This window comes from Coregonus clupeaformis, chromosome 15 (genome assembly GCF_020615455.1).
Source record: "Coregonus clupeaformis isolate EN_2021a chromosome 15, ASM2061545v1, whole genome shotgun sequence".
Classification (NCBI taxonomy): Eukaryota; Metazoa; Chordata; class Actinopteri; order Salmoniformes; family Salmonidae; genus Coregonus; species Coregonus clupeaformis.
Window position 1 is genome coordinate 48,517,567 of NC_059206.1, and position 24,259 is coordinate 48,541,825.

A 24,259-nucleotide genomic window follows, 5' to 3' on the forward strand; every position below is an offset into this window, starting at 1 on the left:
CTGTAACTTCTTTTTTAAGAGGCTCCTCTGTCCTCCACTCGTTACCTGTATTAATGGCACCTGTTTGAACTTGTTATCAGTATAAAAGACACCTGTCCACAACCTCAAACAGTCACACTCCAAACTCCACTATGGCCAAGACCAAAGAGCTGTCAAAGGACACCAGAAACAAAATTGTAGACCTGCACCAGGCTGGGAAGACTGAATCTGCAATAGGTAAGCAGCTTGGTTTGAAGAAATCAACTGTGGGAGCAATTATTAGGAAATGGAAGACATACAAGACCACTGATAATCTCCCTCGATCTGGGGCTCCACGCAAGATCTCACCCCGTGGGGTCAAAATGATCACAAGAACGGTGAGCAAAAATCCCAGAACCACACGGGGGGACCTAGTGAATGACCTGCAGAGAGCTGGGACCAAAGTAACAAAGCCTACCATCAGTAACACACTACGCCGCCAGGGACTCAAATCCTGCAGTGCTAGACGTGTCCCCCTGCTTAAGCCAGTACATGTCCAGAAGCATGGGGGTGGAAACATCATGCTTTGGGGCTGTTTTTCTGCAAAGGGACCAGGACGACTGATCCGTGTAAAGGAAAGAATGAATGGGGCCATGTATCGTGAGATTTTGAGTGAAAACCTCCTTCCATCAGCAAGGGCATTGAAGATGAAACATGGCTGGGTCTTTCAGCATGACAATGATCCCAAACACACCGCCCGGGCAACGAAGGAGTGGCTTCGTAAGAAGCATTTCAAGGTCCTGGAGTGGCCTAGCCAGTCTCCAGATCTCAACCCCATAGAAAATCTTTGGAGGGAGTTGAAAGTCCGTGTTTCCCAGCGACAGCCCCAAAACATCACTGCTCTAGAGGAGATCTGCATGGAGGAATGGGCCAAAATACCAACAACAGTGTGTGAAAACCTTGTGAAGACTTACAGAAAACGTTTGACCTGTGTCATTGCCAACAAAGGGTATATAACAAAGTATTGAGAAACTTTTGTTATTGACCAAATACTTATTTTCCACCATAATTTACAAATAAATTCATAAAAAATCCTACAATGTGATTTTCTGGATTTATTTTCCTCATTTTGTCTGTCATAGTTGACGTGTACCTATGATGAAAATTACAGGCCTCGCTCATCTTTTTAAGTGGGAGAACTTGCACAATTGGTGGCTGACTAAATACTTTTTTCCCCCACTGTATATATGTTGAAGAGGGTGGGGCTCAAGCTGCATCCCTGTCCCACCCCATGGCCCTGTGGAAAGAAATGTGTGTGTTTTTTGCCAATTTTAACCGCACACTTGTTGTTTGTGTACATGGATTTTACAATGTATGTTTTTCCCCCAACACCGCTTTCCATCAATTTGTATAGCAGACCCTAATGCCAAATTGAGTCAAAAGCTTTTTTGAAATCAACAAAGCAAGACAAGACTTTGCCTTAACTTTTTGTTTTGTTTGTCAATTAGAGTGTGCAGGGTGAATACGTGGTCTGTCGTACGGTAATTTGGTAAAAAGCCAATTTGACATTTTCTCAGTACATTGTTTTCACTGAGGAAATGTACAAGTCTGCTGTTAATGATAATGCGGAGGATTTTCCCAAGGTTGCTGTTGACGCATATCCCACGGTAGTTATTGGCGTCAAATTTGTCTCCACTTTTGTGGATTAGGGTGATCAGTTCTTGGTTCCAAATATTGGGGAAGATGCCAGAGCTGAGGATGATGTTAAATAGTTTAAGTATAGCCCAATTGTGGTCTAAATATTTTATCATTTAATTTAGGATACCATCAACACCACAGGCCTTTTTGGGTTGGAGAGTTAGTATTTTGTTCTGTAGTTCATTCAATGTAATTGGAGAATCCAGTGGGTTCTGGTAGTCTTTAATAGCTGATTCGAAGATTTGTAATTGATCATGTATATGTTTTTGCTGTATGTTCTCTGTTATAGAGCCAAAAAGATTGGAGAAGTGGTTTATCCATACATCTCCGTTTTGGATGGATAACTCTTTGTGTTGTTGTTTGTTTAGTGTGTTCCAATTTTCCCAGAAATGGTTTAGATTCTATGGATTCTTCAATTACATTTAGCTGATTTCTGACGTGCTGTTCCTTCTTCTCTCTCTCTCTCTCACAAAAACACACGCACCCCCCGCACAGGCTCGTGGGTGGAGCTGGAGGAGCTGATATCAGCAGTGAGCAGCAGGGAGAGTCTGACAGGACAACAACAGGACACAGCCTCCTTGGCCCTGCAGGGGGAGCTAGAGAGAATCCTGCTGGAGGCACAGCTTGAGTGTGAGAGGAGTAAAGACAGGTCAGTAGCCTACACCAACAAAAATAACACTCTGTCTCCCCCTCTGTTTGTGTGTGTGTGTGTGTGTGCGTGCATGCGTGCGTGTTGTTACTGAGAAGTCCTGTTGACCTGCTCTCTTTGTTCAGTCCTCCCCTGGTGGTGACTCCTCCACAGACCACTACTTCCCCTCCCCACAGTGAAGGCAGCAGCAGTACAGACTGTGTTACCATACAGGTACGAAACACACACACATGCACTCACATAACACTCAAATAACATATTTTACTGTAGCAGTAGCAATCCTTTGCTATTAGATAGCTCTAACACCACACAAGTCAGTGTTATCAAATTAAATAAATACACCAATTATTCGTCACATGCTTTGTAAACAATAGGTGTAGACTAACAGTGAAATTATTACTTACGGCCCCTTCCCAACAGAGAAAGAAAATAGAGAAATAATATAAAAGTAAAACACATAATAATAAAAGTAATAATAAATACACAATGCGTAACAGTCACTTGGCTTTATACACGGGGTACCAGTACAGAGTCGATGTGCAGGGGTACGAGGTAGTTGAGGTAGATTTGTACATATAACTAGGAATAAAGTGACAGATAATAAACAGTACCAGCAGCGTATATGATGACTCAAAAAAGTTAGTGCAAAAAGGGTTTAGCAGTCTTATTGTCACGCCTGCTCCCGCTTCCCCTCCCTGGCGCTCGATGGCGCCAGGCTGCCCATCATTACGCACACCTGTTACCATCATTACGCGCATCAGCGCTGATTGGACTCACCTGGACTCCTTCACTTTGTTGATTGCCCCTTCTACAGTATATCTGTCTGTTCCCCAGTTTGATCCCTGTGTCTGCATTGATGTTGTTTCATTTCCCCTGTCCAGATGCTGTCTGTGTTTTGTTCCATGTCTTTTATTTATTAAATCATCACCCTGTACTTGCTTCCCATCTCCCAGCGTCTGTCGAACCGAGATCGTCACACTTGACACCTGTCCACAGAAGCAATCAATCAATCAGATTCCAAACTCTCCACCATGGCCAAGACCAAAGAGCTCTCCAAGGGTGTCAGGGACAAGATTGTAGACCTACACAAGGCTGGAATGGGCTACAAGACCATCGCCAAGCAGCTTGGTGAGAAGGTGACAACAGTTGGTGCGATTATTCGCAAATGGAAGAAACACAAAAGACTGTCAATCTCCCTCGGCCTGGGGCTCCATGCAAGATCTCACCTCGTGGAGTTGCAATGATCATGAGAACGGTGAGGAATCAGCCCAGAACTACACGGGAGGATCTTGTCAATGATCTCAAGGCAGCTGGGACCATAGTCACCAAGAAAACAATTGGTAACACACTACGCCGTGAAGGACTGAAATCCTGCAGCGCCCGCAAGGTCCCCCTGCTCAAGAAAGCACATATACAGGGCCGTCTGAAGTTTGCCAATGAACAACTGAATGATTCAGAGGAGAACTGGGTGAAAGTGTTGTGGTCAGATGAGACCAAAATCGAGCTCATTGGCATCAACTCAACTCGCCGTGTTTGGAGGAGGAGGAATGCTGCCTATGACCCCAAGAACACCATCCCCACCGTCAAACATGGAGGTGGAAACATTATGCTTTGGGGGTGTTTTTCTGCTATGGGGACAGGACAACTTCACTGCATCAAAGGGACGATGGATGGGGCCATGTACCGTCAAATCTTGGGTGAGAACCTCCTTCCCTCAGCCAGGGCATTGAAAATGGGTCGTGGGATGGGTATTCCAGCATGACAATGGCCCAAAACACACGGCCAAGGTAACAAAGGAGTGGCTCAAGAAGAAGCACATTAAGGTCCTGGAGTGGCCTAGCCAGTCTCCAGACCTTAATCCCATAGAAAATCTGTGGAGGGAGCTGAAGGTTCGAGTTGCCAAACATCAGCCTCGAAACCTTAATGACTTGGAGAAGATCTGCAAAGAGGAGTGGAACAAAATCCCTCCTGAGATGTGTGCAAACCTGTGGTCCTCTGTAGCTCAGCTGGTAGAGCACGGCGCTTGTAACGCCAAGGTAGTGGGTTCGATCCCCGGGACCACCCATACACAAAAAAATAATAATGGATGCACGCATGACTGTAAGTCGCTTTGGATAAAAGCGTCTGCTAAATGGCATATTATGTAACTACAAGAAACGTCTGACCTCTTTGATTGCCACTAAGTCATGTTTTGCAGAGGGGTCAAATACTTATTTCTCTCATTAAAATGCAAATCAATTTATAACATTTTTGACATGCGTTTTTCTGGATTTTTTTGTTGTTATTCTGTCTCTCACTGTTCAAATAAACCTACCATTAAAATTATAGACTGATCATGTCTTTGTCAGTGGGCAAACGTACAAAATCAGCAGGGGATCAAATACTTTTTTCCCTCACTGTACATAGCAGAGGCATTCTTAATCAAAACATGATGGCAAATGTAATTGTTAATTGACATTTCACTTTCCCTCTCGTCTCTTTCCCTCTCTCTTCCTCCCCCTCTCCGTCTCAGTCTGAAGAAGAAGGGGAGAGGAGGCTCATTTCCGAGTGGGTATGGGACTGGTCCAGTCGGCCAGAGAACCTTCCACTAAAGTAAGAACCTACGTATAGAATTGGAACGACTCCGAATTGATTCTCATTCTAATTCATTCTAATTCCATTGACCTTACATTGACCATGTCTCAGTGAATCGTTTCACCCCTAGTTTCACTGTAAACACATTAACTTACACATGTACTTGGCTGCCTAGAACAAGCGCTGACTCGTAAGGGGCCTGTGGATGTGCTATAGGGAATGTAGTCATTATTTCTTGTACATAATTAATGAAACTGTGTACAGTAACATTGAAACATGACAAATATCTCTATATTACACCTAAACATGACAGATGATAGTCTTCCACAGAGTTTCATTTCCCCTTTACACTAATGTACATTCATGTATGTTTCTTCTTGTGTTATGGAGCTACTGAACATCTCAGGGGCTTTTCTTGAAATATTGTAAATGAGAAAATATGACAACTAGAATTTCTCCTGAGAAATCTCCTTTTATCTTGAGGAACAAAATGTGTTTTCTTCTCTCCTTCTCTTCCTTTCTTTCTCTCTATGTTCCCCTTTCTCCTGTTTTTATCTTGTTCTCTTTCTGTCTTTATCTTCTTTGTCTCCCTTTCTCCCTCCCCCTCTCTCCATCTCCCTCCCTCCATCTCCCTCTCTTTTTTCCTCCCTCTCTCTCGATTCTGCTTTATGTCTCTCTTGCACTCAGGGAGTTTGTGTTCCAGCACCCGAAGCAGCAGTCGGGCTCCCTGAGCGTAAGGAAGAGTGAGGTGATGAAGAGAGGCCTGTTCTCCTCTGACGTCCTCATGATCCTCATCCCCTCATTGCTGGCCTCGCACCTGCTCACACTGGGAGTGGGGTAAGACACACACACACACACACACACACACACACACACACACACACACACACACACACACACACACACACACACACACTGTTGAATGCATATACACACACTATTATAGATAAATACAGGACATTTTAGCTACCGACACTAAGAGATAATGAGATGCAGGTTGTCTTAGTAATGGTAATGTAGTAAGATTATATGACCACCAGCACCTGATGCTTTTTACTATGGATCTCTTTCCTAATGGAAGCAATCTGTTTTTATACAACAAGGAGGTAAATGTGCATATTGAAAATGCAGATTAAAGTTAATAGTTATGTGTTATTACTATCCTTCATTATTAACAGTATATTTCTCTCTCCCTTCGCAGGATCTACATAGGGAAGCGATTGGCTGCCTCCACAACTAGCACTCTGTGACATGTGCTTCAGGGCAGCGCTCCCATTCGCTGACGGCAGGCCAATAGGATCACAGCCCTTGCCACAGTACACTTGTTGCCCTCTCTCCCTGTCATGGGGCAACTTTCTTTACCACTGTCTCTCTGTATGTCTGTCTGTCTGTCTGTCTGTCTGTCTGTCTGTCTGTCTGTCTGTCTGTCTGTCTGTCTGTCTGTCTGTCTGTCTGTCTGTCTGTCTGTCTGTCTGTCTGTATGTCTACCATCCACCAGAACTTTGTGTGTATGTCCGTCAGTCACCCAGCATCTCTGAATCTGTGATTGTCCCAGGGCCAGAGCCTGTCTGTTTGTGTGTTTGTCTCTCTCTGTGTGTGTGTGTGTGTGTGTGTGTGTGTCAGGGCAGGACAGTTGATACTGTTCGGACATTGTGTCAATGACTCAGACTGAGGTCACTTTTACTCTCCCAGCTGAGTAACACTGATCTCAATTAACTAACAGAGAGAAACGAGTGATGAGATGGAGAGAGAAAGAAAGAGAATAACAGCTAGATAAATCCCCATTGAAGGTGTTAGCAGGGTGTTGAAGAAATGGGGTATATAGCCCAATGCTTGTCCAACTAAAACCCAAAATCTAATCCTGGTGAAAGAAAGAGGTCACCAACAGAGCCATATACAGACGGTATATCCCTATATGACTCTGGTCACCAATATTATGTGTCAGACGTGCCAGAACTGTGATGAACCCAGGTGATTTGTATACGTTGAGGAATGGTTTGTTTAATGTTCTTAGTGGTTTATGACCACAAAAGTGGCTCTGGTTTTGCACTTTGTCCTATATAACCATCTGACTGTTTGAACTCTGAACTATTTGAATGACCATAACCCTATTAAACTTCATTTGTCACACAGCTCCACGTGTCCGTGATCCATTTGTCTATCTTACTCCATCTTTCCTTTTCTATTTACTTTTGTGTTTAGACATTCATTTTATTTTATATCTTATAATTTATTTTAGAAATGGTATAAGTGCTAGAGCGCTATGACATAATAAGAGATATATCAAAACTACGACATGTATAAGTTAGCCCCGACCCTCATTCAACTATTTGTCTGAGTTGTTTGTGTGATGCCATTGTTTAACTGCAATATATTCTCATTTAGCCATACAAGAGTGGAAAGAAGGAGTAACAGGCTGTTTCAGTAATGTGAGTCATTTATCTGTACTGTAAACTTCAACATCTGTTGGTGTTACACCCCTGAAAAAGGGAAGAAATAATCACGAACGTGACGCAGTTATGTTTCCTCACTGACAAATTTAGTGTAATGAGAAAAAGACCGCGATTTCCCCAGGAAGTTGGGTGGAGACCAGAGCAATCGATCTCAGGCTCATAGATTAAGAGCATTTAGTAGATCACAGATGAACACTTTTACCCTTAAATTAGGCACCACAAAATAAAGTAGTCAATATAACATTTACACATTCCTCTTACAATATTAACCCTTTGACTCTTGACGGATTTTAAACACATTTATGCATTTTATCAATCTCTATGAACTAGTACTGGATGCATAATCTTTTTAACCTTAGATATTTTAAGATCCTTACATACCATGAACTTACTAATACTTTTTAGTGTATAACAGGCTATGAATATGTCCTTTAACCTGTCACACTCTCCCGACAAAATAAATGTTGTCCCAACATTACCAACATTGTCTTCTTAAACAGTCTATAAGCACTGGACGTAGAAAATCCTCTTCTGTAAGATAGTCCTTGAGCAGAGGTCAAAGTTCACAGTTCAAATAGAACCAAGAAGTTATATTCACAGTCCATATCTGTTGACCAGCTGTATAAACAGTCCATAAGCAGTCTTTTCTCATACTATTGTCAACAGTCCATCAGTTTTAATGATCTATATGCATAGTCTGCTAATTGTCTTGTGAAAGTCTGTGAAATCAGTCAGTAGTCCATGGTCAAACATGTCAACTCTGTCTGTGGCCTCAAGTTTGCTGAAGTCCATACATGTAGGGTGGCTGAAGGTAATATCCCTGTAGTGATGGCAGCCATGGAACCAGTCCTGGTGCAGGGTAGACAGGGAACAACTGTGGCTGTGGCTGGATACTGTAGCAGGAAGGGATACCAAGCTGATCATAGGTGATACGTCTTGGAGGGTGTCTCTCTCTTTGTGGCAGCTGGTAAGCTGGTTCCTCAGGTTCAGCAGCAGCAGTTAATGAAGGAAAGGCACTTAGTGGACGATCATCCAGCACATTTTCAGCAGGCAAGTTCATCTCCTCAGCAGGCAGTTCTTTAACTGTTGTTTTCTCCTCCAGCTGATTTTCAACAAGAGGCTGTGCTGGTAGCGTATCAGGAACTGGCACCGCAACTGTTTGTTTCACTGGTGGGGGCCTGTTTTCCGACTCTCTCGCTGGTTCAGCATACCTCTCAGGTACTGTAGGAGATGTGGGGACCTGTAGCGGCTCATGATGAAGGTCATATTCATCCCCGCTGTCTTCATCAGAATCTAGAGGCTGTGATCCAGGCTGATGTCTCTTTTTCTTACTTTTGTCATCTTTAGTCATTTCTGGTTGTCTCTCAAAAGGTAAGTGGTCACAGGACATGAGCAGGTTTCTGTGCAGGACCCGGGAGCGTCCCCTACCCTTTTCTGGTCTCAACTCATAAATCGGCAGGTCTGAACCCATTTGTCTCACTACTGTGTGAATTTGATCTTCCCAATAGTTACGGAGTTTGCCTGGTCCTCCTCTTGGTGTCAGGTTTTTAATCAGAACTCGCTCGCCAGGCTGTAGCACTGAACTCCTAACTTTAGTGTCATAGTACTTTTTACTTCTTTCAGCAGCTTTCTGAGCATTTTCATTTGCAATGGCGTATGCTTCTTCCATTCCTCGTTTCCAGTTCTCCACGTAGTCTCGCTGGTTACTGGAACCTGCCTCTGTGCACAATCCAAAGAACATATCAACTGGAAGCCTGGGTGATCTCCCAAACAGAAGATAAAATGGTGAATAGCCAGTCACTTCGCAACGGGTGCAGTTATAGGCATAAACCAGTTTGTTTAGAGACTCCTTCCAGTTTGACTTTTGTGTCTCAGTTAGTGTCTTTAGCATTTGCAACAATGTTCTGTTCATTCGTTCCACTTGACCGTTCCCCATCGGGTGGTAGGGTGTTGTTCTGGACCCCGCCATGCCACGGAGTTTCTTTAACTGATGGAACAACTGATTTTCGAATTCTCCCCCTTGGTCATGGTGGATGCGGGAGGGGAACCCAAACTTCAGGGCAAAGTCATTGAAGATGAGATTTGCAGCAGTTTTTCCTGACTTTGATGTGGTGGCGTAGGCTTGAGTGTAACGTGTAAAATGATCAACAATCACGAGGATGTACTCATATCCCCCTTTGCATCTGTCGAGATGGAGGAAATCTATACATACCAGTTCAAATGGCTGTGTTGTCACAATGTTTGTCAGAGGAGCTCTTGTTTCATGGCCTGGCTTTTTCTGCTTGACACAGCTACAAGTTTTAGTCACATAGTGCTCAATGTCAGATTGCATATAAGGCCAGAAGAAGCGGTCACGTACTAGTGATACAGTGCGGTCAGTACCTTGGTGTCCCATGTTATTGTGCAACTCTTCCATCACTTTACCTTTGTACTGCTCTGGTAGAACTAACTGCTTGCGGGCTGTAGTGATTCTGTAAAGAATACCATCACTGTCGATTGTCAATTTGTCCCATTCTCTGAATAGGCATTTTGTCTTTGGACTGAATTCCTTTTGCTCTTTAACTGGCGGTTTGGAACCAGACAGCTTGAAATCGAGCACAGGACGGATGACCGGATCAGACTCTTGTGCCTCTCTTATCCCCTCTTTTGGGATCGAGCTGATTGTTGCTGTAGTTGTCTCACCTTCAGCTGATACTGACATAGATGCAGCTGAAATTGACCAAGGCACAAAAGGCTCTTTCTGTACCTCTACTGCTTGTATAGTGGCGGCAATGGTGTCTGGTGGAAGCTCCTCAGAACATTCTCTCATCAGTGACTCTACATCCAGTGGCATCCTTGACAAAGCATCTGCATCACCGTTCTCTCTGCCTGGCCTGTACTTTATTGTAAAGTGGAAATCAGCCAATTCTGCAACCCACCTGGAAGTGGTTGCGTTCAGTTTTGCAGTAGACAGAATGTAGCTGAGCGGGTTGTTATCACTGTATACAGTGAAGGTCGGAGCATAGTACAAATAATCATGGAACTTATCAGTGATTGCCCATTTCAGAGCTAGAAATTCTAGCTTGCCAGAGTGGTAGTGATAGTTCTTCTCAGCTGCTGTTAAGGTTCGAGAGCCATAAGCAATGACCCTAAGCTTCCCATCTTGCTCTTGATAAAGAACTGCTCCCAAGCCTTGATGTGACGCATCAGTGTGTACAACAAATGGCTGAGTGAAGTCAGGGAAACCTAAGACTGGTGGGTGAAGCAGACACTCAATCAGCTGTTCAAGTGCCTGTTGATGCTGGTCAGTCCACAGGATTGGCTTGTTTGAGGGCACCACATGACTTACTTTCTTTGTTTTTGCTTTCCGTGGGTGGTCAGGTATTTTCTCTGAATCTGCTTTCAGGAGGTCATACAGACAGCTGGCCCTCCTAGAAAAGTCTTTGATGTACTGTCTGTAGTAAGTGAGTAAACCAAGCATTTTTCTGAGCTGGCCCACAGTCTGTGGTCTGATCTCTTTCAATGCTCTTACTGCTTCAAAATCGGCTGGGTCAACTTTGCTGCCGTCTGCAGACACTATTCTGCCCAAATAACGGACCTGGGGTTTAAAGAGATCACACTTACTTGGCTTGAGTTTGATGCCATACTCTCTGAGACGCTGCAAAACCTTTTGCACATCATTCACATGGCTGTCGAAAGTTTTACTGAAAACTAGCGTGTCGTCCAGATAAGGAATGCAGATGTTGTCCCGGAGCCCTTCCAAACATTCCTCCATACAACGCTGAAAAGCTGCAGGAGCGTTCATGAGGCCGAATGGCATACGTATCCACTCATAGAGTCCCCATGGGGTCACAAATGCTGTCAGTGATCTGCTTTCTTCCGAGATGAACCCTTGGTGATATGCTTTTCCCTGATCTAAAAGGGAGAACCAGGAATTACCACCTAAACTGTCCATGATGTCCTGGACCCGAGGGATGGGCTGGCGGTCGGGATGTGTCTTTCTGTTCAGGTCTCTGTAATCTATACACAACCGGAGGGTCCCGTCCTTCTTCCTAACACACACGACAGGTGAAGAATATGAAGAGTTTGACTTCCTAACCCAACCCTGGGCTATGAGGTCATGAAGGTAACCCTTCATCTCCTGATACAGTGGCCTGGGCACTGACATGTATGTGCGCTTGACTGGTTCAGAGTCCTTTAGAGAAATAGTCATTTTCAATCGTTCAATGCAGCCAATGTCATTGTCTCGATCTGGAGAAGGAGTGACACTCTTCTCTAAGCATTTTCCTAACAACCTCTCTCTGTTCTTCGGTTAGGTGACTTAAACCTACTGGTGGATCCCACTGTTCAGTAGCAGTACATGGAGTTTGAACACTAGTGTGATTCACTGTGGCTGGGGTGACAGCTTTTTCAAAGACTTGGGCAGGTAACACAGTCATAATGGTTTGTACTGTACCGATTATGGTGCGTCCTAGCAGGGCAATGTCGTGGTCAGTGGGGTTAGAGACATCAAGCATGACAACTGGAAAAACACCTTTCTTAACTCTGACTAGTGTGTCAAAGAACTCAAGTTCATCTGGCCACTGCGGGTTCAGGTCTGGCTGGAAAAGCATTGTCATGTCATCTTTGAAAGGCTGGGAAGCTACCCGGCACTCAATCTGAATGCTACTGTGTTTTGGTACAGCAACCTTCTCTTTCTTGGTCTTCACTGCGTATTCATCTGTCTGTTCTGCGCTAACAGCCTGTATAAAAGCCCTCACCTTATTTCTTTTGAGGCTTGGGAAAGCTTTTTTCACTGTACTGTACCGTTTAGTCTTTTCGGTCATTGTCAGGATGTGCTCAATAACATTGAAACCTATGATGGGATGAGATAGGTGACAGCCTTTCATTACCAGCACTGGGATGATCAGTTCCTTCGTTTGGTCAGTTTCAGAGGCTAGCCGAAAAGTTGTTTCAATCCATCCCAGGTACGGCATTTCAGTCCCATTTGCTGCCGTCAATCTTAGATCATCAGGTGAGTCCAGAATTTCTGAAACATCCCTCAGCCTTGCGTTTGGGAGAGATTCCGCTTTCCATCGTTCATCAATGACCGATACCTGAGAGCCTGTGTCCCATAGAGCTTGGAGGTGGTGGCGATTCAGGTGACACTCAACAAGGCACTGTCTACCGACTAGCGAGGTGACCTTATGGGGGGTGGCAACCTTGAGCTAGGGATGGTAAAGAGTGGGCATTTTCTTCTGTACAGGAAAGCTTTTTCACAGGTAGAGTCCATTTTCAGGTGAGTGCATTTTTTCCTTATGTTTAGTCCAATGTTGGTTTTGACATCCTTTGGAACAGTACAGTGTCTCTTTACATGATGAACATTGTTTCAGGTTCTCAAATGAATCTTCTCTGGCACAATTTGCACATTTCTGGGACTTTTTGGTAGCTACGGTTAACACTTGTCCCTCAGCGGTAACCCTTCCCCGTTTAAAGGGGCCTCTTTGGATGGTCTGACTCCCCGGATTTTACATCCAGCTTGAAAATGTTCCCCACTCCCACATCGGAAGCAGTGTGTGCAGCGTGCATCTGTTCTGGCCTGCTGGCAGACAAAACACCTCCTTGGAGCTTGAGCAGAGCGGTTGGTATACAGGTTAGGTGCATATTGATACTGCGCAGGGTCAGGTGCTTGGGGCTGACTGTAGTTGCTGTAATACTGCTGCTGGGAAACAGGTGGCTGGGGGTCCCTATCTGGCCTCCTAACTGGAAGTGGGGCATGGGCATAAGGCGATGACTGAAACATAGGCTGCTGTAATGTCTCCTTAATCTGAGCAATCTCTGCACTGAGACCTTTTAGGGAAGCTACACCTGTCTTAAGTTCAGCTAACTCTGTTAACAGTTCTGCGGGTATCTTAGCTTTGGCTTCCTTCACAGGACACTTTGCAGATGGCGTATCTTCTAACTGGACTACACTTACAGTTGTAGCAGGCTGTGGGGCATTAAAACGCTTTTTGTTTCGTCTTTCTAACTCATTAGCACAAGCAATGTTAAGCTTCTCTAGCAAAACCTCATCTGATGTTTCGCTATCAAGCAGGAGAGGCTGCATGTCTATCCTGATACTGTCACTCTGGAGACCTGTAAGGACTGTGTGTAAACACATGCGCTGGACTAGGGCAGGGTCATACTTAAGCCCTGATTCTGACTCCTGGGACGCAAATAGTACTTTCTGCCTCAAATCTAAGACGCGCATCAGGAAGCTTTGAGGGGTCTCCTTGCTATGCTGTGCTTCTGAAGCTAGCTGTTTGTAAAGCTCTGTTGCACTCTTCTCTTGGAAGTGGGAACGCAGGATGCATCTAAGTGTGGGAAGAGTTAGCTGGGGTTTACCTTCCAAGTAGCTGCGTAGCTGTGAGCCTGGAGAAATAGCCCTGATTACTGCGTCTACTATTTCTACCTCAGGATAGCCTCTGTTAAGTCCATTCTCAATCTGATGGGCAAGGCTGGAAAAAGTCAGTTTATCTTTCTGGCCCGGTTCACCTATCTGACCAGAAATTTTTAACTCTTTGCGCCAGTATGAGCCGGGCTGTGCACTGGGTGAGAGCTGCATGCTCCTCTGAAGATGGGCAGGGGGGTTGGGGCTGGCGCAGAGAATCACTGGCTTGGTCTGCAGTACTCTGCTCAGTTCCCACCCCTTGTTGTGGGGTTACAGTTCTCAGTCCCTCTATTCTGTGATGTGTTCTGGCTGTTTCAATATCATGGTCAGTTTGCCCTGTCTTGCTATCTATGCCACTGATCATCTCTGTCATTTTGTCTTTAAGTAGCAATAATTCCGACATGCCGCCATCTTCTAACTCTGCAACTTCCTCTCTTTCAAGGAACATCATAATGTGAGTCATCAGTGATATGCGGGATTTGTCTTGAACATCTCTTCTCTGTTCGCCTGATATGTCAAGGAAATCACATACGTCTAGTAACTTGTCTTTAGTCAGGGTGTGCAATTCTCCTACTACCTCTTCCTGTAGTTCTTCCAAGGCGGTTGTCATGTTGACAGGACAGGAGGAACCTTTACTGTGCAGGAGTTGACTCTGAATTAGGTGGTCCTTACTGTCTCTGATGGTCTCTCAACGGCCTCAGTCGACACGTACTTAACCCCCAACTTCCAGCTCCCCTCGAACAGCAACACTTTCCTCACTGCAGCCTGCCTGGGTTGTTATGTAGGGATTTAGCTGGCTCGGAATTCAGCGACCAGGATGTGGAAGCCGGACATCTGAGCAGCAATCTCAGCGGAGCCTCCAAAATGTTACACCCCTGAAAAAAGGGAAGAAATAATCACGAACGTGACGCAGTTATGTTTCCTCACTGACAAATTTAGTGTAATGAGAAAAAGACCGCGATTTCCCCAGGAAGTTGGGTGGAGACCAGAGCAATCGATCTCAGGCTCATAGATTAAGAGCATTTAGTAGATCACAGATGAACACTTTTACCCTTAAATTAGGCACCACAAAATAAAGTAGTCAATATAACATTTACACATTCCTCTTACAATATTAACCCTTTGACTCTTGACGGATTTTAAACACATTTATGCATTTTATCAATCTCTATGAACTAGTACTGGATGCATAATCTTTTTAACCTTAGATATTTTAAAGATCCTTACATACCATGAACTTACTAATACTTTTTAGTGTATAACAGGCTATGAATATGTCCTTTAACCTGTCACACTGGCCATATAAGAGCTTTTACATGTGAGATGAATCATTGCGTATAAAAGTGTTTACCTAATAAGTTCACCTTGCTACTTCAGTATTACTTGTGTGTGTTGAGATAGATCCAGCCACAATTAGCTACTATCTCATGGTGCACACACACACACACAAATCGGGCTGAAGGTTTTACATGAATGTAGTGACATCATCCATCAACATCAGTCTATCTCATCGGTCTGTCTTTCCCAGCCCCCCTGACATCACTTCAGACCTTAACCCTTTTATTTTTTACAAGCGTGCGCTGACATGTAATCAGTGCTTTTACACTCGCAGCTTTGAGAAAAAATAAGAAACCCGCACACTGCTCTTACTAGTATCACTGCTCTTTATTAAGCATTACGTATCGGCCTCAAGGCCTTCGTCAGCTTTCCCATGAAACAAACACCAACCATGTGCAACGCATGTCCCCTTGCCCCATTTAACATCTCATATAAAATAACGGGGCTGGGTTCGGCCGGGGGAGCGGCGTGCTATTTTACTGCATTGGGTAAATTGCCCCCATTTGTTAGGAGCCCTGGCCCAAGTAAATGGGTTTTTCATCCATTACCAGGATGTTTGATGTGAAAGCTCCTGCTGGGCTCACACTGCTAGCCCAAACACACCGAGCTGACTGCGCAACCCTATAGTTCAAGGGTCGCTCCACCAAATTGGTGCCTTTTGAGAAGTGTAACTTGGTTAAAAAAAACTAAGTTGATTGCAGCTACTTTTTACATTGTCATAAAGAGCACATGTTCAACTTAACAAAAAACGATGTTTTCCCATCTCAAGTAGTTAACCCCTGTAAGTCTAAGCCGTTAGGTTGAGCTGACATATGGAATTGTTTTAAGATGGTCATACTATGGATCATTTAGCTATTTGATTTCGAATTTAAGACACAAGGTTTTAAAGTGTCTGTCCTATATATCTAGGAGATATAAGATTTGTTGTTATTTTTTTTACACATATTTTCTTGGGTAGGCACAAAACTACCTTCATACTTCCATTAATTTTTCAAAACTGGTACCGGTTTCCTTCAGAGAAATCCCAGGACACTTGTGGGGGTCGTAGAGCAAAACGGAGAACACCATCGTGTTCGTGAAGCTACAGACGTTTTCTTGAGAAGACTGATTTTCAGGATGTCTCATGGTCTGACAAACACCGCTCTAGCTGGAAGTGGAAGTGATGCAGACAATTACATTGATGGAAGTTACAATCTATCTGCAATATTCAAGCTGATCAAGCCCCTTTATTCATATACAAAATCAGATTTATTGAATTCTCCATGTGGTCTATATTAAAGGGCACTTAAGTTAATAAAACAGGCTTTTAAAATGCAATAATGGTGCACATAATCTACTTACAATATCAAAGGGATGCAAAAGTGTCACGATCGTTGACACATGATGAAGCGGACCAAGGCGCAGCGTTGAAGGTGAACATATTATTTATTTAGAATGATCACACGATCAAAACAACAACGATAACGTGACGTCTACGGTATAACACAAACCAAATCAGAACAAGATCCCACAAAGAATAGCTGAAAACAGCCTACCTAAGTATGGCTCCCAATCAGAGACAACGAGCAACAGCTGCCTCTGATTGGGAACCACCCTGACCAACATAGATCTATATGATCTAGAACAAAACCCAAAACATAGAAAACACAACATAGAAGCTACCCCGTGAAACTAAACATAGAAAATCCACACCCTGGCTCAACATTTCAGAGTCCCCAGAGCCAGGGCGTGACAGTACCCCCCCAAAGGCGCGGACTCTGACCGCGCCAACAGAACACCACAGGGGAGGGACCGGGTGGGCACTCCGCCTTGGCGGCGGATCCGGCTCTGGGCATGATCCCCACTCCCTCTCTAACCCCCCACAGTACCCCTGGTCCGGTCTGGCCCTGCTGGCCGGAGCTGGACTGAACACTGGTGGAGCGGATTGCTCTAGCTCCGACGTGAAGCATCTGACCGGTGCCGGACCAGCCACCGGTGGAACAGGCACGGGCCGTGCCGGACTGACGACGCACACCACTGGCTTGGTGTGGGGAGCAGGAGCGGGCCGAGCCGGGCTGTCGAAGCGCACCCCTGACTTGGTGCGGGGAGCAGGAACGGGCCGAGCCGGGCTGACGAAGCGCACCACTGACTTGGTGCGAGTGGCAGGAACAGGCCGGACCGTACTGGGAACACACACCACTGGCCCTACGTGGGGATCAGGAACAGGCCGGACCGGACTGGCAACACACGCCAGTACCTCTCGCCGTGCCTCTACAACCTCCTTCCCCCTGGTGACCAGTGACTCCCGTAACCTGGCGTCCTCCTGCTGCCCCGTCGTCCACGGCGTTAGCCCCCCTAAAAAAATTTATGGGCTTCACTCCTACCCGTGGCCAAGGCCTCCATCCCTCTTGCCAGACTCACACTCATCTCCTCCCACGTCCATCCTCTCTCCTCGTCACGCTGCTTGATCCAGTCAAGGTGGGATCTTCTGTCACGATCGTTGACACATGATGAAGCGGACCAAGGCGCAGCGTTGAAGGTGAACATATTATTTATTTAGAATGATCACACGATCAACACAACAACGATAACGTGACGTCTACGGTATAACACAAACCAAATCAGAACAAGATCCCACAAAGAATAGCTGAAAACAGCCTACCTAAGTATGGCTCCCAATCAGAGACAACGAGCAACAGCTGCCTCTGATTGGGAACCACCCTGACCAACATAGATCTATATGATCTAGAACAAAACCCAAAACATAGAAAACACAACATAGAAGCTACCCTGTGAAACTAAACATAGAAAATCCACACCCTGGCTCAACATTTCAGAGTCCCCAGAGCCAGGGCGTGACAAAAAGGCACTCTTTTTGTGGAATGACCCACATACTGTACACACAATGTTGTTGGAAGAGCACAAAAACACCTTGTTTCCATTCTCAAGCACACACAAACGCACACACACACACACAATGCATGCATGTTTATACACATATGTTTACACACACACACACAGCATGCCTTATGTTCTGTACTGCACCGTTTTACACAACCTGCATTAAAGAACAAGCGCTGTATGGAGAAAATAAACCTTTCTCAGGAATGCTGTATATTGTTTACAATCCCACTAGGTTAATTGTAATTGGTCAATCTGGGTTAGGTAATGTTATAAATATGGTTTTAGAGGACTGGTGGTTTCGAAGGGGAGATCTAAGCAGATTCTTCTACAGTGATCCACCCTGTCCCCCTCTCACTCTAAACCAGTTCACACAGCTCTCACAGGTTGTGCAGAGAGACCCAATCTACCATAACCCCTTACCCACACCACCCCCTTCCCTAACCCCCACCCACCCCCGTCCTACTACAAATACACAGCCCATTTCAGTAAAGACTGTAGCCTTCTCCTTAGCAGGGGGCAGTATGTGGCCCTTCTAAGAGAGTTTGTTCCTAGTTTGCATACATTTCAAATCAAACAATCTAGTCTTCAAAATAAAGTATAAAACCTCTACACCTAATGGCTCTAGACATAATCGGAGCCTAATAACAAACATTGGTGTGTGGTGAGTGTGAAGGAATCTATCATATTTCAGTCTCTGGATGAGCTTTCACCAACTGTGAGGAGAGGAGAAGCTTCACAGAGACCAGCGCCAATATTAAAAAAGCATCAGAGATTAGGAGTGCTGATCTAGGATCAGGGCCTGTATTCACAAAGCCTCTCAGAGTAGGAGTGCTGATCTAGGAACAAGTCCCCCACTGTCAATTTAATAATATTCATTATGATCTAAAAGGCCAAATTGATCCTAAATCAGCACTCCTACTCAAAGATTTAGTGAATATGGACCCAGAATGCTGAGGCCTGAACCGAGAGGAAGGCAGCTACAGTTGGCTGGAAGAAATCCGTTCATTTCCTGAAACTACACTTCAGAGAGGGGGGACGTCTGTCTCTCTGTAAAAGGCATTATCTTTCTGCTCTAATACCGCCAAGCAGGAAATATAGGTTCCAGTTTATAAAGGCCTGGTCCGAACGAAGGAATGCATTTCAATAGGCATGTCGTCCATGACTTAACATTCAAACAAGGTCACCAGATTACACCAACCCCCTCTCAAGGAAGTGCTCTTCCCCACATGTGTTCCTTAAGTCTTCCTCTCCCTGATTTATTTATCTTAAGGAACAATATACAGTGGGGGAAAAAAGTATTTAGTCCGCCACCAATTGTGCAAGTTCTCCCACTTAAAAAGATGAGAGAGGCCTGTAATTTTCATCATAGGTACACGTCAACTATGACAGACAAAATGAGAAAAAAAATCCAGAAAATCACATTGTAGGATTTTTAATGAATTTATTTGCAAATTATGGTGGAAAACAAGTATTTGGTCAATAACAAAAGTTACTCAATACTTTGTTATATACCCTTTGTTGGCAATGACACAGGTCAAACGTTTTCTGTAAGTCTTCACAAGGTTTTCACACACTGTTGCTGGTATTTTGGCCCATTCCTCCATGCAGATTTCCTCTAGAGCCGTGATGTTTTGGGGCTGTCGCTGGGCAACACGGACTTTCAACTCCCTCCAAAGATTTTCTATGGGGTTGAGATCTGGAGACTGGCTAGGCCACTCCAGGACCTTGAAATGCTTCTTACGAAGCCACTCCTTCGTTGCCCGGGCAGTGTGTTTGGGATCATTGTCATGCTGAAAGACCCAGCCACGTTTCATCTTCAATGCCCTTGCTGATGGAAGGAGGTTTTCACTCAAAATCTCACGATACATGGCCCCATTCATTCTTTCCTTTACACAGATCAGTCGTCCTGGTCCCTTTGCAGAAAAACAGCCCCAAAGCATGATGTTTCCACCCCCATGCTTCACAGTAGGTATGGTGTTCTTTGGATGCAACTCAGCATTCTTTGTCCTCCAAACACGACGAGTTGAGTTTTTACCAAAAAGTTCTATTTTGGTTTCATCTGACCATATGACATTCTCCCAATCCTCTTCTGGATCATCCAAATGCACTCTAGCAATCTTCAGACGGGCCTGGACATGTACTGGCTTAAGCAGGTGGACACGTCTGGCACTGCAGGATTTGAGTCCCTGGCGGCGTAGTGTGTTACTGATGGTAGGCTTTGTTACTTTGGTCCCAGCTCTCTGCAGGTCATTCACTAGGTCCCCCCGTGTGGTTCTGGGATTTTTGCTCACCGTTCTTGTGATCATTTTGACCCCACAGGGTGAGATCTTGCGTGGAGCCCCAGATCGAGGGAGATTATCAGTGGTCTTGTATGTCTTCCATTTCCTAATAATTGCTCCCACAGTTGATTTCTTCAAACCAAGCTGCTTACCTATTGCAGATTCAGTCTTCCCAGCCTGGTGCAGGTCTACAATTTTGTTTCTGGTGTCCTTTGAAAGCTCTTTGGTCTTGGCCATAGTGGAGTTTGGAGTGTGACTGTTTGAGGTTGTGGACAGATGTATTTTATACTGATAACAAGTTCAAACAGGTGCCATTAATACAGGTAACGAGTGGAGGACAGAGGAGCCTCTTAAAGAAGAAGTTACAGGTCTGTGAGAGCCAGAAATCTTGCTTGTTTGTAGGTGACCAAATACTTATTTTCCACCATAATCTGCAAATAAATTCATAAAAAATCCTACAATGTGATTTTCTGGATATTTTTTCTCAATTTGTCTGTCATAGTTGACGTGTACCTATGATGAAAATTACAGGCCTCTCTCATCTTTTTAAGTGGGAGAACTTGCACAATTGGTGGCTGACTAAATACTTTTTTCCCCCACTGTACATTATGTAATTTATCGATTGTCCCTAACTAGCACCATAGGAATATCCAAAGTCAACCCAAATTTACCACAGGCAGTAAGATCTGATTGCGTGCCGCTGTACTCCGAATTGATGATTACTTGTGTGCTGCCAGCTGTGGGCAGGATTGAAACAAACCCAATGTTCATTTAAGTTGTGATGCAGTCACGACCACAAGTCTCACAAAACTCAGTTTTGGATGAGACTGACTTTATGACAAAAATGATCCTATTTACACTTTGTAGTCAATTTTGACAGTAGAATAAATGTTTCTGACTCATATTGATGCCACATAGTCTGTTTTCTAAATAAGAAGTTGGTTTTTAGGGGCAGTTGCTGTTTAAAAAGTTACTGTATAGTGACACGACCAGAGCTACTTAACTGTAAAGAAAAATTCCAGTGTCCACATAAAAGAGCAACACAACTCCAAACATGACAGATAAGAAGCTACATAGCCCCTAGGCTATATGAATATAAAGAGAAATTAGAAAAAAGGGACCTGTAGAATGGAATACGTTATAAGACCTTTATGATTCATTTAATTTTGTCAGTTCTACCAGCTAATGTGAGATTTTTAGACTACATTGGATACATAACTGAAAGGTCCTGAACAGCCATTCTGAGTGGCGCAGTGGTCTAAGGCACTGCATCGCAGTGCTAACTGTGCCACTAGAGATCCTGGTTCGAATCCAGGCTCTGTCGCCGCCGGCCGCGACCGGGAGACTCATGGGCGGCGCACAATTGGCCCAGCGTCGTCCAGGGTAGGGGAGGGAATGGCCGGCAGGGATGTAGCTCAGTTGATAGAGCATGGCGTTTGCAACGCCAGGGTTGTGGGTTCGATTCCCACGGGGGGCCAGTATAAAAAAAAAAATGTATTCACTAACTGTAAGTCGCTCTGGATAAGAGCGTCTGCTAAATGACTAAAATGCAAATGTAATGGTGCCCATGTAAAATAGCCTTTTGAGTGACTAAAATATCACCCATAGTATTTGTTTTGGAAAGAAATGCTCAACATTTAAGAAAAAGTACCAGGAAGTTTGAAATGACAGGGTGAGTGGGCGGTGAGCTTATATTAATGAACTCGCCTTGATTGACAGCTCTTTGAAACGCCTATGTCAAGCCACTTGGACACAGTGAGCAGTGTTACAGGAAAAAAATCTCAAGCAAATTAGGTGATACACAAAGCAACTCAAACAACATTGAAATTGGATCAGTGATGTAATTGTTTTTATACATCTTCCGTTTGGCATGTCTCTTGTGATACGATTCACAGCAGCACTGACGGATTAGTTGACTTGAAAAAATGTGTCAGAGGTGACACCCCTGGCCTATAAGTTGGCATGATTATCTCTATATTCAGCTATTAATTAATAGGCTACATTTGGTTATGATGATATGTATTAAAAAACGGTGTAATATAATTTATCAATGCAAGTCATTACTCTATTCTTCAAAATTGCATTATATTAATCAAAATAGGACGCTGCCTCTTTAAAAGGTGAGAGACACACCGAAAAATCTTAATATCGATAGGTACTTAGCACCTCTATCACTTCTGCCCAGTGTTGGCAGTTATTTTTTTGTTGTTCACACAGCCCAGATTAACCTCAGATGAAATACTCCAGACCACAACGTGGCAGTAGCTTGTTTGAGTTAGAGTGAGTTTGATACCACGTTTTAGATGGAGGAGAGCGCATGAGTTTTGGAGTGAGTACAGTAAATCCAATCCAACCAGCAGCCCTAGATAATATGCTATATGTCACAGACAGACAGACAGCCATAGTGAAGGAGGTTTACATAGTGCATAAAGTATATTACCACCACTTCTCTGTGCAGGTAGTTGGTCTGAAGGCTCTGGAGGTCCTTGGAATATTCTGTCTCTTTAGCACCTGTAGAGAGATAGGTAGAGGTACTGAATGCTCTTTAAAGAGAGAGAGAGTTAACATGATTGATTATTGAGGACTACGGGTGCCTTCCAATCAGACAAATGGATGCGTTAAAGTTGCAGCAACTCAATGGTTTTCAATGGGAGGAGTGTGTTGGGGGGGCTAGGCTTGTGTTGTGCTATCTGTCAGAAAAGTTACAAAGACTATCCATCAACCAATTAAAACGTAATACAGCATTTTCCCCCACCAAACAGCTGCATTGGACATGCGTTTCCTGCATTTCAGTTTGAAAGTAGCCTTACTCTGTCGTAAAAGTTGTATCTTCATGTCTGTAACTTCTCTTTCACTTCCTCTAATCTGTCTCTCTGACAGGGAGTTACTCCAGGGTTAGACAGGTTTATGGTGCATAGGGCTTCTCCACTCCTCATATGAGTGGAGTATTAGCTATATATATTTAAAAATATGAATTACTTACTGACATGGAGTGCTCCATGTTCCTGCTTGTAGCAGGCCTCAACATGGATGCAGGGACATTTTTGTTCCAGCACTTCACTAACACCTCATTCAACTAATTGTGTTCTAAACTGAGCAAACACAGTTACCCACATCTGTATTATTGAATGAGCTTCCCAAGTTACAAGCTTAGCTATAATTCTGCATGATAGAGAATATCGTGTGGATTGATTTCTATCTAACGTTGTGAATAAACTCCAAGAGCAAGATGATTTTCGTGGTGGCTGGGAGGTTCCCAAGTTCTTTCCATCTGTCTGGGTGTTAGGGATGTTGAAGAAAAGGGCAGAGGGGGAAGATATTAACCTCACTGCTCGAATTTCAGTGCTGGTTCAAGTTGCTGAGAACCACAAGTACCTTTAATGTGTGATAAATGTGTGAGTGAGATACGACTAAAATGTCACACCCTCAGTTAAACTAATTATTAATGACTAATTATTACACCCTGAAACTGTGTGAAATGTGTTAGAGTGTGTGAGCGTAGGGCAAGTTGAGTATGACATTGTGTTACCATTTAGCAATGTGAGTAAGAGTAAGGCCAGACAACAAAGGACAAGGATAACTGTCTACAGGCAGCTGAGAAACCAAGATAACTGAGGAATTTAGGGAGGAGAGAAACAGTTAGGCTTGGAAGAGTGTGTGTGTGTGTGTGTGTGTGTGTGTGTGTGTGTGTGTGTGTGTGTGTGTGTGTGTGTGTGTGTGTGTGTGTGTGAACTGATGGTCAGGAGAGCAATTATAAAGTGGAAAACTACAGCCTGCCTACAGAGGGGAGGGATTTTTTCTCTGAAGTGTGCATATAAAAATGTTGTATGACCATTTTGTTTGAGAACGTTCTCATGAATAAACCCTGATGATTGTATGCTGGGCTGCTTGGTCTGATTATTAGAGATTTACAACCTCTGGGATACAGACTGAGTAATAAGTTCATTTTTGAAACATTGGGATAGAAATTCTCGTGACAATGTGCCATCATTTTGTAAACAGATTTACATATCAATAAGGTTGATCAAGTTGTCACCAT

At 44.1% G+C, this 24,259-nt stretch overlaps 1 protein-coding gene across 2 annotated transcripts in view; it reads left to right on the forward strand.

Annotated features, from left to right (window-relative positions):
- The window catches only part of LOC121582815 (BCL2/adenovirus E1B 19 kDa protein-interacting protein 3-like), a 31,503-nt gene extending 7,577 nt beyond the window's left edge, over positions 1-23,926 (forward strand). Inside the window, exons 2-7 of one of the 2 annotated variants that reach the window (XR_006661799.1) lie at positions 2,152-2,305; positions 2,431-2,518; positions 4,818-4,897; positions 5,567-5,716; positions 6,081-6,471; positions 23,875-23,926. Coding sequence is in view for 1 of the 2 variants with exons in the window: in XM_041898932.2 (XP_041754866.1) it covers positions 2,152-2,305; positions 2,431-2,518; positions 4,818-4,897; positions 5,567-5,716; positions 6,081-6,129 (521 nt within the window). In the remaining variant the exon portion in view is untranslated. Of the gene's footprint in view, positions 1-2,151; positions 2,306-2,430; positions 2,519-4,817; positions 4,898-5,566; positions 5,717-6,080; positions 7,013-23,874 lie in introns of those variants that run through there. The other variant, XM_041898932.2, reaches the window with a different exon arrangement.
- Positions 23,927-24,259: the final 333 nt, after the last annotated feature.